This window comes from Panulirus ornatus, chromosome 33, assembly GCF_036320965.1.
Source record: "Panulirus ornatus isolate Po-2019 chromosome 33, ASM3632096v1, whole genome shotgun sequence".
Lineage (NCBI taxonomy): Eukaryota > Metazoa > Arthropoda > Malacostraca > Decapoda > Palinuridae > Panulirus > Panulirus ornatus.
The window spans coordinates 17928491-17943552 of record NC_092256.1 but is presented as its reverse complement, the minus strand read 5'-3'; the positions used below and the strand labels follow the sequence as shown (position 1 = coordinate 17943552).

Here is a 15062-nt window from a genome sequence, read left to right as displayed (position 1 = left end):
ATTTCTCTCATCTGCAAACTTACTTAGGTGTGATTTCAGTTTTGAGAAGATCAAGAAAGAGTAGCGTTCCCAGGACTGAGCCCATCAGGACACCACATGTTACTTTTACAAAGATCGATAACGCAATAATGCTGACACGATCTGTCATCCCACCTGTCACTCTCCTGCGTTGTATTGTGCCCTAGACATACCCCCACCGTCCCCAAGCCACGAACCCTTCTCTCGGTGAAGTGCTTACTTAGACTCATGAAATTTATAAAAAAATCATTTGAATTTCATTAGGTAGTTTACGATACACTGAAGGTGGCCGGCACTCCCACCACCACCCATTATGTCTGCATGAAGCTAGGCAGATCCTTTACCAGCCTCGCATATGAGTGCCAAATAATTTCTGTGTAAAATCACACAGGTCTACACATCTATTCCTTATCGAGTCTATTGCTCGCACTATCTCAGGAGGGCAGAGGATTCCTCCGACAAGACCTCTCTTCCCCTGTCCCCAGGCTGCCTTTCACTTATTGAGCGTCCCAGTGCAAGAACTCATCCAGTGCATTCCTGTTTTGTTCGTCTGGGAGATTATTCCACTCTCTTGATAGCCTTCATATCCACGCGATTATCTTTAACAATGAACATTCCTGGTGTGTCTGTGTGTGATAGTATTTGCGTGTTACGGGGAGACAGTTTTACACTCTTGCTGTATCGTATCTTAAACTTGCATGTACGTACCATGTATATACTGCCATGTGTTTATATACACAAACCCCCAGCCTTAGCCAGGTTGCTTGTGTGTGTATGCGTCCATGTGCTTGCTTCTGTCTTCTTGTCAGTCATAAGCACATCTCTCAGTCTTTAGTTACATTACTCATGGAATCTGGTCCAGGGATTGATATGAAATATCTAACATTCATTTTGATTCTTTTTCTCTGAAAGAACCATCATGGCAAGACTACCACTCAAACCATCCTCAGTATCTCTGGTGATCTACTACCTTACATTATCTCCGTCTCCTTATTAGTGACAATGTGCGTTTGACCCTGTAAAACTTCCCTTAGAATTTTGTCTTAAACTTCTTGAGCGCGATGGTACGACCTCTCGATGGTACGACTTTACAGCACGTTGGCACAACTTTAAAGGGCGATTTTGGTACAACCCTTAAGAACGATGGTACTACTCTTGGCTTTGGTGACGTGGTATTTAACCAGATCTTCTAAGCAGGTCTGGTGAAAGCCGGGTCGTACCACTGTGCTCAGGGGTCGTACCAATCCTAGGCTCTTGCACGACGCAACACGGGATTAGAACGGCGTGAAGATAATGCCAACATCCTATCGCACGTCTAACTGCGTTGTGCATCTCACTTGCTCGACTCCGCCTTAGATACACCTGACTCTTACTACGAATGTTTGGATGAACTGATCCATGAGATTATAATTTATGCTTTGTGATTAATCTTTAATCATATATTACCAGGAACCCCTTTCACCGTGCACCTGCGCTACCATCAGGAGCAGGGAAGTGATACTTCTTTCGAGGGTGAAATTCCTGGATGAAACTGAACTCCTTTTCGTCCACTGGGAGTACATGTTTCTCCAGTATAATTCCCTCGTCCATTCCTGAATGTTTAAAAGGATAGTTTGTACGCTATTTGTTGATTCAGGTGAATCATCACAAGATTCACACTCGCGATTCTGTTTTCCACTCTCCCAGAGAGGCGGGGCGTAGCACCGGAATCCTTCAAAGGGAGTGGGTCACTTGACGGAACCCGTTTGTTATTGACATAAGTCCTTGAATCCTCTTCGGGTCATTTTGCACACAAAGTGAGTCTTGATCTCCTCTCCTCGCCTTGATCTACATGTGCATAAGACCACAGTACACCACTTGGGTGAAGTCTAGTGGCGCAGTAACCTGTCGATGGACGTCGCAGTTCAACAGATGGGAGTGTGGGTATTGGCGGTACATCTGGCAACTTGGTCCCCACCTGTCGAGCTCACCTTGGCCAAGCCTAGCTACCGGGAGGAGCCTGTCGCTACCCCTCGTCCCTCCTCCTCTGCTGTACCTCCTCCTACTTCACAGACAAATATGAACCTTAGCTTCATAAATATCGTCGTATACAGTCAACAAAGCTGCGTTTAAAAATCTACAGTTATTGTTTGAATATTTAGATAAGACAGTTGATTTATTTCTTTATTTTCTGTTGATAAAGATGATCACATTCCTCTTCGAGCACAGCTGGGCTTCTAGAGGGACCAGTCCGATTCATCTGAGACTCACAAGCTCGTCTGTTGTCGGTAGAGGATCAGAGACAATGGCCACCACGAAAAGCGATAGTGAAAACTGACCCGCAGCAAGACGGTTCCATAATCCACCCTCCCCGACGGTGAAATCTCTCTTTAAAAGCAACTTTAATGGCCATCTTCCATGACGTTACCCTGAGCGTTCCTCCTCGTCTGTTTAACGACTCAGTATTCTCCTCAGCTTTAGAGAACGTCTTGGCCATTCCTTCTGGCTTGAGGAGGGAGTGCATGACTCGTCATGTGGCAACACCAGCAACCAGCCGGGGCTAACCTAAGGGCACAAACCAGCAGGGTGACGGGTGTACGATGTCGTCCACACATTCACCCATCTCGCCTCCTCTGCCTTCCGGGATCGAATGGATCTCTTACATCACCATATCATATTGAATTTTCATCATATTATATACCTTTATACATATATGGAAAGGGTGAGAGAGAGGGAGAGAGACAGAGAGAGTTTGAGATATCAGTTGGAGTGTGAAGGTCTGTGGTAAAGGTGGGTCAACCTGGCAGGCTCCACGGAGCAGGTGGATCTCTTCTCATGCTTCGCCCTGTGTCTCATTTCTACGTCCGTTAGGATCATCCACCACGCAGGCAAACGTACTGGTAATACGTACCGTTACACCTATCCCAGCCACGCATCGTTCCGTACGAAAATTGGGCTTCCTTGAGGAGAAACTAAGTGGTATGACAATGCCATTCATTTGCGACAAAGTCTGGCGAGACTGACTGAAGGATACACCACTCAACAGTCTGATCACGTGCCCCTCCCTCCCTCCCGCCCATCCCCAACACACACACACACACACACGAACTAACACACGCACACCAATACACTCGCCCTAATACATTCATATCACCCGTGGACGTAGCTAAGGAGGTGATCCGAGAAGCACGTATAAGATCACAGTTGGCCCTCCCGTCCTCCGCCGGGCAGAGCGTTGTGGCAGGTGGCTTCCGAAGGCCTGCGGTGGTGGGTATCCTGGCCTGCGTGTTTGGAATCTCAGGCTGGCCAGGATCCCCCAGTGTCTCCCTCTCTGGATGCTGGTCGTGAGAGAGCTTCTGCAGCCAGCCTCTCTAAAGGACTGCAATGACGGAGACGGAAACCGTTCAAAACCACACCTTCAGGAGTACATAGTGGGACCAGACCGTCCTTGTGATACACATCAGCTGGACGAAAGACCAAAACAGTTGAGTGAACAGTGAGTGTTGAGTGTGAGCTGGGCTATGGCTGGCGTCACTAGATCGTAGTTACATATTCTCACTTTCCGTGAGGTGAAACAATGAAGCATCTACTGCCGTCCGTGGGTCCTTGGCTGACCTGGGCATGGCTAGGGGCGCTCCTGCTGGTGGTGGGACTCATGGGCGTGTGTGAGGCGGGCGTGGGCGTGTGGCTGGACGACGGCAACGGGCGGACGGTCCTCGCGGACGAACTGGATTCGCGGGAGGCCGCGGAATTGGCCCAAGGCATCCTGGATGTGTTAGACCTCCCAGCCCCACGGGAGCATCTCGGGCGGCATCACCACCACCACCTGCGCGCCCACCGCGCCCACGGCTCGGCGCCCACCTGGCTCAGGAGCGTGTACGAGACTCTGGACGAGCATGGGCACGCCACCTCTACAAACCTGGATGCAACCCACCGGGAAACCGTCACGGCAGCGGACACCATCATCACCTTCGTCAGTAGAGGTCAGATAAGACGTGTGCTGAACTTCCTTGGGTTGAGACCGTCACATTAGGTTGAGGGGTATGTCGCGGTGTGTCCCAGCCACTATGAGGAGTGTGGTGTTTCCAAAACAATGATCTGTAACGCATCTCACCCGCGCTGTCATGTAATTTACTGTCAGTTACGAACTCCCGTCGAGACAGAAGGCTGCATCTTGGTATGAATGAATTGTCTCTCTCCTTTATGAATTCGGTCACAATCACGCTCAGGGAATAGATAACTATACTTAGATATGGAAATTTTCTTTTCTGAAACATGCTGATCAACACTCGATTGTCTGTGAAGCAAATTAGCAAACGACAAGGTCTCCCAGGCTTACATCAGATGAAACTAGTTACCAGAGCATCCTTACTTAGAACTGAAACCTAATTCTCCTTAAAAAAATAAGCTCCTGAGATAAAGGCATAATCTAAGACTCTTCTTAGTAGAGGAGAGAGAGAGAGAGAGAGAGAGAGAGAGAGAGAATGTGACCACCAACAGTTTGTTGACATTACAAGACTCGCATTTCCTTGCGTAATTCAGAGCTTTACATTGCCTCTCGTGACCGGGTAAAGCCATACTGTAAAAGCCATACTGTAGAGCCATACTGTAGAAAGCGAGGCATCCTGTCGTGACGGTAGTTCACTGCCTCACGCACTCCTTGCGAGTCATGTCGTTCAAATACGAAAGTCTACGAATTTTGCCGGCGATACGAAACTGTGCAGGAAGTTCGAAGGTTGGAAGAGTGAAGGTGTTGACATACATTTGCCGTCAGTCGCTCCTGTGTACATTTACAATGGTGTTGATGACGAGACCCAGAGAGGCTGTGAGGAAAGGGACGTTGGTGTATGAGGGAGCAGGATTGTGAGGTGTGTGAGTGAGGCAGCGGCGTGATCTGTAGTCACCTCACAAACACACGCTCCTTCAAACCAGCTGGGTGGGCTCCCTCTCCATGGGAGGGGGGATGGGGGGACGGGGGGACCCCTGCCAGCAACAACAGATGCTTCCCATGTTTACCAATGTTTGTTGTCTCCTCCTTTTGCTGTTGTCGTCCCTTGCTATTGCTTCATCCAGCGTCAGCCTGGGCCAGTGAAAATGATGTTTACGTTCTTATAGTCATGGACACCGGTTCAGCTCCACAATTTTTCTCAAAACGAATTGCTTTCCCACCTTTGTAAGGTAGCGTCAGGAACAAACTTCCAACAGGCCTCCTCTGCATACCCAGTCCGTAGGTACCATGTATAATGTGCTACAGCCAGAGACTATCAACTGAACCTAATCCCCACAGACTATACTGTTCCCCTTGACCGCTTCATGTCTTTTCCAATGACAGCACGTCGCTCCCCATATACCTTTCATCACTGTACCCTTCTATCAAGTATACTCGTCATCCTAAAACTTCTTGAGACCGGGATCCACCACTGGTGTCGGAGTGGCGCTGCTGCTGCTTCGTTATATTCCGATAAAGAATTCCAATCCAATGATGGTTTCCGCCATTGTGACCTGCAGTCCATCCGATGATCGTGGTATGTCTGACATTAAAATCCTTTGAGACTAAAGATACGGGAATTGAACAAGATTTAGTACGAATCATGAGCACGGCGGAACGACCCTTAGCATGAGGGACCCATGACCTCTGACCTGACTAGTTAAGGGTCAGGTCTAAGACCAGGTCTTCAGTCGTGCTCTTCTCAGCCTCGTATCACTAGGCGATGTGATTCTGATAATCTCTCTCTCTCTCTCTCTCTCTCTCTCTCTCTCTCTCTCTCTCTCTCTCTCTCTCTCTCTCTCTCGTTTCGTTGACAGACTTCTCCGTGATATACCGTTGAAACAATTCGCTCAGAAAAAAAAAAAGGTCAACTTCTGTTTAATCCTCCACATAACGAGAGAGAGAGAGAGAGAGAGAGAGAGAGAGAGAGAGAGAGACTCCAGGGGGTTGGTTGGCATCCGGTGTTTGGGAACGAGCGTCCCCCACTTGTTTATTCTGGGGAACCTTAATTAGCTGGAGGCTTGTTTACCCAAATTTACACTGTCTACGCCACTACCAGCGTCCGGGACAAAGGGCCTGGAGATGAGAGAGAGAGAGAGAGAGAAAGAGAGAGAGAGAGAGAGAGAGAGAGGAGAGAATACTTTCTCAAGAGAGGATAAGCCAGCAGACCGCTTCTCTCTCTCTGATACTGTAAGCTCCCCAATCCATTCTAATCACGTACTTGAACCCATCTATACGTCTCGTCCCAAGAGAATTACCAAGTCCACAACGACACTGACGAAAAGGTTCTCCATAGATAACATGGTCACTAAACATAATCTGAAACGATTAGAGGAGATTCAGACTCACAAATGTTTTCGTATTACGTGTCGTCATCATCAACCACCAACTTATTGTTCGTAAAGAATATAATCATTCTTCTGTAATATGTTCAGATACTATTACTATTGTAAAGAGGCTGTTGATGGAGAGTAGGCCCTCACATAACGATTCATTGGTTCGTCAGTTTTCTTAATCGTATATCAAACGGCGTTTTCATAGTCACTTATAACAATAGAACAAGGGAAGGGGTCTTACAAAGGTAGCTTTTGATAGATTCAGTCAGCGAGTCTGGCGGACGAGGAAGGTGCAGGTGATGAGGTGTCGACTATAGATAGGGTTCATCAGTTGCCACAGCAGAGGTAGCTGGAGAGAGAAAGAGGAAGGTTCACCAGGTTGAAGAGCGGAGTTTTAAAAGTTTGAGCAACTGAGTAAAGTGGAGGTTAAGACTTACAGAAACAGAGTTTAACAGTTCCAGGAACAGAGTTTAACAGTTTCAACAAGAAAAGTTTGACACGACAGTTTCATCAAAGATGCAAGTTTCACAAAAGGGGCTAAGCTGTCTCAACAACAGATTTTAGGCTTCAACAACAGAGTTCAACAGCTTTATCAAGAGTTAGGTGGACGTGTAATGTTTAACACTTTAATAAACAGAGTTTAACAGTTGTACCGACAGAGTTTAAGTTTCTTTTTAAAAAAAGTTTGATAGTTTTAACATCAGAGAAAGTTAAAAAAAAAAAATGCTTAACAGTTTGAACAAGAGTTTAGATTTCAACAACACTAAGTTTCAACATGAGAGTTTAAGTTTCAACAGCATAGTTTAACAGAGTTTAATAGTTTTAACAAAAGAGTTAAAGTTTCAACACCAGAGTTTAAGGTTCATCCACAAAGGTTAACAGTTTCAACAAGAGTTATTTACAGGTGCATATCAGCAGACTTTGAACAGTTTTAACACAGGAAGTTCAAAATCTCAACTACAGATATGAACAGTGTCAAGGGTTGGTGGAAAATGGAACTAACATCCTGTATGTCTTTGGCACAGACCCTCCCCAGGGACGTCCCCAACACAGGGCCAACAGGAGGCTGTACTTCGATGTCGGAGACGTCCCGCTCGACCACTCACTCCTCGGTGCCGAAATCCAGGTCCATCGACTACCTGGGTACGAGGAGCCGCTCAACCTTCACATCTACATGATCACCGACGACCAGGGGTATGTTATCCGAGGTCAGAGGGCACAGGGTAACCTTGGGTCGTTCCTGCTCCTCCTCACAGGGTCATAGATTACATGGTATTCTTGGGTAACTGTTATCCTTGGTCGTCCCTACTTCTTCTCACAGGTCAGAGGTCACATGCAAGTTTCAGTCCGCCCTATCATTACAGAGGTTTATTTCCCGTCAAGCTGCCAAGGTGAACTTTATATTCTACAAAAAAGTCGACGCTCCTTTAGCTAGCGTTGTAATTTAGAACACTAATTTAAGATTAAGTTCGACCCTATAGGAAAGCATATGTAGTAAGTCTATAAATATCGAAGTGCATGTGTAACAAGAAGTACCATTAGCCACAATCGTTCAACTGGATACAGAAAAAATGAAACTTTCATATCCCCTTACACAGTCGTGCCAACATAGCCCTCTGAACAGCAACCTTCCATAGTCTACACCCAGCATGAGTACAGTGTTGTGTGTCCTGCAGGAGCGAATCCGAAGTTGCTCGAGTGACGCTGCGGGAACCCGGGTGGGTGAGTGTGAACGTGACGACGCCCGTCCTGTCTTGGCTCATCTTCCCCGAGACCAACTTCGGTCTTCGACTCGCCGTCACCTCCCTGGAGCGCAGTAGGTCTTCAGCATGACTGTAACCCGCGTAATGTATGTCTTGTGTAGTGTACTATGACTCTACTACCCTCAGTATATATATATCTGCAGCTCCAGGTCATGTCTTCGGGCATTATTACGTCTGTACTGTCTGAACGTCAACACTGTGTCTAGATTCCGTTGAAATCTCAATAATCCATAGGAATTGTGGCCTTTAGTTTATTGCCTTGTCAATTGTCCTGACGCCTTTTGTTTCTCGCGCCCTCCAAGTGTTATATAAATAAAAGACTTTCAGATTAGCATTAAGACACTGATATATTAGTTCTGTAAATACATTTCTTCGTAGTTACGTGTTGCATAATCTAAATCATTCGTGCGTGATGTTGTTCGTGATCATAATGGTTGATCCCCCAACACTTCAGAGCACGAACGTCGCCTTCATGAGGTCGGGGTGACAGGGGCCAAGGATCAGGAGGACTACAGGCCCTTCATGGTCGGCTTCTTCGCCCTGCCGTCGTCTTCCTTCAGAAAGAAGCGGATCCGAACAGCCAGGTCGATTGATTCACCATTAAGAAGCAGACCTCGCACTTACAGGGGTGAATATGGCTCCCTTTCCCTTAGTATTATTTCCTTCCAAAAAACTGATTGATCGTTTGATAATTCTCTGATCAAGTTGCGAATCACATCATTGTGTTTCATTATTTTCTTTTCTTCCCGCGAGATTTGCGTGAGTATCATGAGGTTCGTGAACTCTCAGACGACCCCTGTTTCAGACATAGCCGACCGTTCGAGCGGGTCCGACACGTTATGTCGGATGAAGCACCTCCATGTGTCGTTCAGGGACCTGGGTTGGGAGGACTGGGTCATCGCGCCCGAGGGATACGACGCCAATTACTGCGAGGGCCACTGCGTCTTCCCCCTCCACGCCGAGATGAACGCCACCAACCACGCCCTCGTCCAGACGCTGGTCAAAGTGGTCGGCGGGATTCCAGAAGATCAAGAAGTGCTCCCCAACGCCTGCTGTGCGCCCATCGACCTGGCCACCATACCCGTCCTCTACTACTCCTACGAGAACAATATCGTCCTGAAGAAGTACCCGAAGATGATCGTCAAGGCCTGTGGTTGCCTGTGAGGTCAACGGAACTGCTCCAGGTTAATCCGAAGCAGTAAACCAGTCATTGTAACTTAAAAGGATTCGAATCAATATATCTGTAGTATAGGGAATACATCTTCCTTCTCCCGATGTTTACCACTGCTCTGTCTTTTGTCTTCTGCATCACAAGACTCGGTAGGGTTAGGTTTGTTTACAGCTTCTAATCTACTGAAAGGATGTCTGATACTATACGAACGCTACATACACATGTTTCGATCCTTATACTGTGCAAGAAATGACCTCTTGCCTTATAAAAGTGAATTTAATATCTACTTTGGTCCATCAAACCACACTGACGTGGTTAATAGTTAGTGCCTTTGTAAAAGTTTTCTAAGAATTTTTTTTCTAACATTTTGATGTGGGTATTCGTCATCCTTGACAATGTCTATACCAATGTAAATACGAGGTCATTCACTGTATATAATGTATTCTACAACAATGTTCTTACCATTCATTTAAAATGTTACTCATAGGTAGCAAGGGGAGACTTAGGTCTCATGATGTACTGAATATTTTAAAACAATATTGCAGGATAGTTTCAGATGAATAAGTCGTCATACGACGATAACTGTTATATCAGCATGACAATAAAAAATGGGTTCTTCAGTTTTCTTCTATAAAACACCCTAGTCCAGAGGAACAACGCTGCCAGCCGTAGGATACATTATCATTAACTTTTATGATAAACTTTAACAAGAAAATAAGATGTGTTACCATCTGAAAGCAGATGATTACAGATCATTCATGTTCATGAATGATATTAGCAACTTAAAGAAGTAAAGTATAACACTCCACGGCCTTCCCAATTATATGACAACATGCAATACTAAATAGCTAGAAATGTATCATTGAATACTTCCAAGGAACAAAACTTTGTAATATACATGGGAAAAGCACCAAACCTTAGAGGGAGTCACAGCTTATTCCAATACAAAAAAGAACTGAAACAAAATTCCGAACAAAAAGAAGAGAAAGACAAAGATGCTACAAAATAACCTAAAATTACACAAACGCTTAATACTATTTTTAGGTGAGTTATCTCCCTAATTTTAGGAAATTTAGTACCAATTTGTTTCCCTAAATTACAGTGCTCTAGAATATCATAGTTGTACCGCTTTATATTCTAAAAATAAGGAAGACAAGATTGCTACTGCCTATTCATATTAGTAACACGCTTTATAGAGATACACATTTATCAACGTAAATATCACGAATTTTACACAGACTGCTCGTACACGTTCTCTGCATTTATAGATTTTCTTTATCATGGTGTTAGTTCTTATTAGCCTCACTATATACATCCATTATCGCAATATTCCATCGTTGATTCATACTCTAATTTCGAACCCTCGGTGTTATTCACAATGGATTTCACAGTCTTGTCTTCAGACCATCATTCCAAAATATGGTACCGAACTCCCCTTTTGCTACACGTACGATGCAACTTTGACGGACGAAAATCCAGAAAAGAGTTACCCCTCCGTCGTTCTTTTTAGCGTAGAAATTCCTGCTGTAACAACTGTAACCGAGATCAGATATATGTTTTGAATTCCTACGATTATGACTACAGGTTCTGGATACGTAGTATTTGGCTAGCCATGTCCTGGTTGAACCATTTTCTTCACAGCTGAGAGTGTTATTCTGATGCTTGTCTAATGAATACTTGGCATTTTTCAGGATTTCTTTTACTTCCTACGAACTATTTTCAGCTCCTTTCAGTCTTTGTGAGGTAAGCAATTACCTTAAGAACATATCTGATGTTAATCTAAACTTTTACTAGGTACCCAATTGTACATTTCCATTTTCTCTTAATTTGTCATCAAAGAAAACGTGAACTTTTAAGGCGTGACTTTAGGGTATGTTGAATCTTCCAAACACGTTGTTGGTAGGGCCGGTTGTGATCTTGAACTGACACCACTGAAAGAGTGTTTCCTTACCTCACAGTACTGGAAGATTATCTAGTGTCTTTATGCACGTCATTTGGGCAGACAGTCGAAAAGTTGAAGGTTTGAGTTTATTCAGACCGCATACTCAAGTTGCCATGACGTCACGGGGCATGGTGGTGGACTGACTACGGGGACACAGATAATAATAGATTACAATAAAATATCACATGAACAAGAAAAAATAAAAATTACAGTTACAGTTACAAAACCAGAAAATCTATCAATTCTTTTTTTTGTCTCTGGCTCTACTCACGGACCAAAGCCCTCTATGGACCCTACTCAAGGACCAAAGCCCTCAATGGAATACATCACACAACGATAAGGGAAAAACGAAGTAAGAAAAAATAAACAATCTAAGAAAAGTTGAATAATCTTAGATACGAATTATCTGATAAATGTGTAATCTACAAGAAGTCTAAGAGTTTAGTAATCTGAGTTGAATGATTTAAGATAAATAATGTTGTTAAATAATCTATCATTTAAGCTGATTAAATAATTGTAGGGTTATACGATCGAAGAACTGAATAATCTAACATCTCATACAAATGTCTCAAAAAGTGATGTTCATCTACACTTGTTATTTACAGACCTCTTGTCTTTCAGATGACTCTAATATGAAGAGCACCTTTTCAAGAACCAGAGAATAATGTTTGAGCATTACCTACCATCAGTGTCTGGTTCTCTCAGAAAGTCTCTGTTGATGAGATCTTTCCTGGTGAGGTGAGAGCAGGCGGCACACCGCTTTCTCACCAGGCAACAGTAGGCATACACACCCAGGACCACGCAGCCCACCAGCCCGAGGAACACGACGACCATGATCTTGTGCACGGGGACGTAATTGTACATGAACCCGCTCTGTCCAGGGAAAGAGGAATTCGCTGATTATATTCCACGGTATATAATGATAAGTAAAACTTAAATGTAGAAGACATGCAGAACACAAGAGGTGACTTAGGTATAGAAACACTTTACTTTAAGATGGAAAGTGAAGTGTAGAGTGAATGAAGAGTTCTAACGAAGAATCGGATGAGGCATTACCGTGACTCTGATGCGAAATTTCCTCAGATTATTGTATTCTTTATAGTGCGAGCCTTGCCACTTACACAGCCTACAACATGTTATGAACCACCATCGGATTCATACAGTCTCCACAAGACTAATGTATTACCTGGCATTTTGGGCAGCGTTCGTTGCTCCCCTTCGGCACCAATATGACTGGGCGTGTCAAGGGCGTCGTCGGCAGTAGGGCCTCCCAAGGTTCATATCCGGGACGAGGAGCCGAAGCCAGAGCCCCTCCTCCTGCAGGATAACATCAAGAGTTAATATCAAATGTGAATTTTACGATTACGATTTTATTTTTTTTTCACTTATTATTCATTCAGATTCACCCACCTAGATGAAAAAAAATAACAGTCTATTTTCTGGTCTTCTCTCAATATTTTCTTTCTTCTTTATGTCTGATCATTACAGTCGGACGATGTTTTGTTTATTCTTAACAATGACCTGAGCTTGTCAGACATACATCCTAGTCAAGCACAGACAAACGTATCTGATAAATATCATTCTGATCAAGTAGGCAACGTCCTACCTCACTTTACCTGGAGGCAACTCCCTGACTCCCCTCTTGCTAGGATTTGCCACTCCTATACTAGGATAAACAATGAAAGTATAACGGAAAGAAAAAGGAAGTTATTACAGTCGAAATGGTTCAGCAGCTTCGATTAGAGGCTCCTCCCTCTGTCAGTGGAGTTCGTGACTCATTTTATCAATATTGCATATTTTACTCAACCATTTTTTTTTTAGACAGACTCAGCGTATAAGTTCTATCAAATCTAGAAATTCTTAAATATTGTGGTTATATATATAGAGTGGTAGATACGAAAGCGTCTCGTTTGGTGTCTGTCATCTGCGTCATACAGTCTGTTTGTTTACATTGTTGTATAACCTGGAGTTACATAGCAATGAGCCTCGGCCATTCGGCATATTCTACATTATTTACGCTAATTCATTTCTATTGACCACGGGACATTGTTAACGGGTTTCCCTTGTCATAACTGCTTTGCGGAAACCTAGTTACTCCTACAGGTCATTACGGGAAGCTCGTAAACTACCAATTCAAGGGGAAATATGCCTGAATGATGAAGCCCACTTAATGGTAATAAAATAAAGTGCTGAAGGACTTGAGATTGTGATCAAGATCCAAGATGATCATTGCTTATCCTTACACAAGAATTAAGTGACACTTATAAAACCCACTTACAAGTGCGGTATGAACAGAATCATTGATAAATGAAGTTTTTGTTTTCTTTTAGCTTCTCAATATAGTATTCTGAAGAGGGAAATGAAACTTTTAACTTGGGCCGCCTCGTAAACAACTCTACAAGGCAAGTTAAAGCCACCGCTCACAATAGATGGATGCCAGAGGTGCTCCAGACCTCGAATTACCCCAGAAGTTTCCTGTGCCAGTAGGATACATTGCCTTACTATCTATTGAGCTTTGCATGTCTTCCAGGAGCGTACTCTTACACCACGAGGATGCGATTAAATGGACTTGTAGTCGATGAAGACGAACTATGTGTGTGTGTGTGTGTGTGTGTGTGTGTCCTTAAACAATCTGAAAAACGGTATCAACTCACTGTCTTCAGTGATCATGTTGCACTTAGTTCCTGAGTGTGTTGTCCACAACCAAAAAATGAGGTCACAGTATCTGGAGGTGGCTGACTCCCCTTCTCGCTATAGTGGTAGTATTAAGTAGGTACTGTTTAGCCTGCAAGCGCAAAGCCAATACTGGCTGACGCTTCAAGTTCAACTCGCCGCCGACAGAGGGAAAGCAGCAACTCAGTTTCGGAGCAGTTTCGAATCTGGCTAACAGTTTCGGAGCAGTTTCTAACCTGGCTACGTTCATGAAGTGCGATATGACACAACTGTTGCCTCGAATATATAATTCGGATTTTTCTCACATGGTGGGATGTCATTTCGTTTGCCAAATCATCTCAAAACATTTCTGAACCCATCATATAACGTACAAAGACAAGGGGAAAGTCCAGAATCCATATCCATAGTGGTATTCCCAGTGGTTCAGAACTTGATAATCAAAACTGTACCGAATCTAGTCTTCACAGCTCCTCCACCCACACCAAACAGTACCACTACGCTCCATAACCTGCTTTTTTTTTACACGTAACATACTCACTGTAGCCGAAAGTTTTCGCTACAGAATAAAGCCCATTCTATGCCCCTTACTCTACGTTAAGTAAGCATTTACGACCATCTGTAGGTAACGAAGTATAAAGAGATTAGCTAGATTTTTCAGTAGAGTCTCGTACCTCCAAAGCTAGTGGAAACTAAGTTACGCATACGTAATGTAACTTTGATTTAGGATATACTGAACGATCCTTGAGAGAAAAAAATAAAATCAAACGTAACCTGATACAAAACGAAGCTGAATGGAAAAATCACTGTAGGCTCTCATGTAAGCTTTTTACGAATGTTTAGACGTAACAAGAAGCACTACACATCCACCCATCTCATACCACATCCATGTATATATTACATCCACCTCTCTCAAGCTGGAGGGTTCCTTGGAGTGTGTGATGATCAAGAGATGGAAGAGAGAACTAGGATGTTACTGAGACCTGAGCCTCACCGAAGTACACACACTACAGTGTTGCACACCACAATGGTGTTGCAGGCACTCACTCAACACAAGGAGGAACTAAAACAAGATGAAAGTATCTTTTGTGGAGTTTTGTTGACTTTAAGGTTTCAACCATTTGCATATTGGCAGGGGTTTCTTTCTGTCTGTCTGGATATATATATATATATATATATATATATATATATATAT

The 15062-nt window shown here is 43.9% G+C and overlaps 2 protein-coding genes across 2 annotated transcripts; one reads left to right on the top strand and one right to left on the bottom strand.

Moving 5' to 3' along the window:
- The first annotated feature begins 3095 nt into the window (after nt 1–3095).
- On the top strand, nt 3096–9875 carry LOC139759521 (protein 60A-like). Its single transcript, XM_071681731.1, has 5 exons — nt 3096–3980; nt 7347–7515; nt 7998–8137; nt 8539–8712; nt 8890–9875. Exons 1-5 carry the CDS (start codon nt 3575–3577, stop codon nt 9246–9248), a joined length of 1248 nt encoding a protein of 415 aa, XP_071537832.1. The 5' UTR covers nt 3096–3574; the 3' UTR covers nt 9249–9875.
- Nucleotides 9876–11030: 1155 nt separating this feature from the next.
- Nucleotides 11031–14005, bottom strand: LOC139759522 (uncharacterized). The gene is made up of 4 exons (XM_071681732.1): nt 13852–14005; nt 12384–12514; nt 11881–12070; nt 11031–11340 (listed from the first exon to the last, which is right to left on the bottom strand). The coding sequence occupies exons 1-4, from the start codon at nt 13865–13867 to the stop codon at nt 11288–11290; spliced, it is 390 nt and encodes a 129-aa protein (XP_071537833.1). The 5' UTR covers nt 13868–14005; the 3' UTR covers nt 11031–11287.
- Nucleotides 14006–15062: the final 1057 nt, after the last annotated feature.

What these genes read in the sequence shown, in the direction of transcription:
- LOC139759522 (XM_071681732.1), bottom strand. An exon ending in AACGCTGCCCAAAATGCCAG is followed by an intron (nt 12,071 to 12,383) that starts GTAATACATTAG and finishes TTCCCTGGACAG; the next exon opens with AGCGGGTTCATGTACAATTA. An exon ending in GAGAGAACCAGACACTGATG is followed by an intron (nt 11,341 to 11,880) that starts GTAGGTAATGCT and finishes GTGTCCCCGTAG; the next exon opens with TCAGTCCACCACCATGCCCC.
- LOC139759521 (XM_071681731.1), top strand. Translation starts at nt 3,575, where the DNA reads ATGAAGCATCTACTGCCGTCCGTGGGTCCTTGGCTGACCTGGGCATGG. An exon ending in CATCACCTTCGTCAGTAGAG is followed by an intron (nt 3,981 to 7,346) that starts GTCAGATAAGAC and finishes TCTTTGGCACAG; the next exon opens with ACCCTCCCCAGGGACGTCCC. An exon ending in ATGATCACCGACGACCAGGG is followed by an intron (nt 7,516 to 7,997) that starts GTATGTTATCCG and finishes TGTGTCCTGCAG; the next exon opens with GAGCGAATCCGAAGTTGCTC.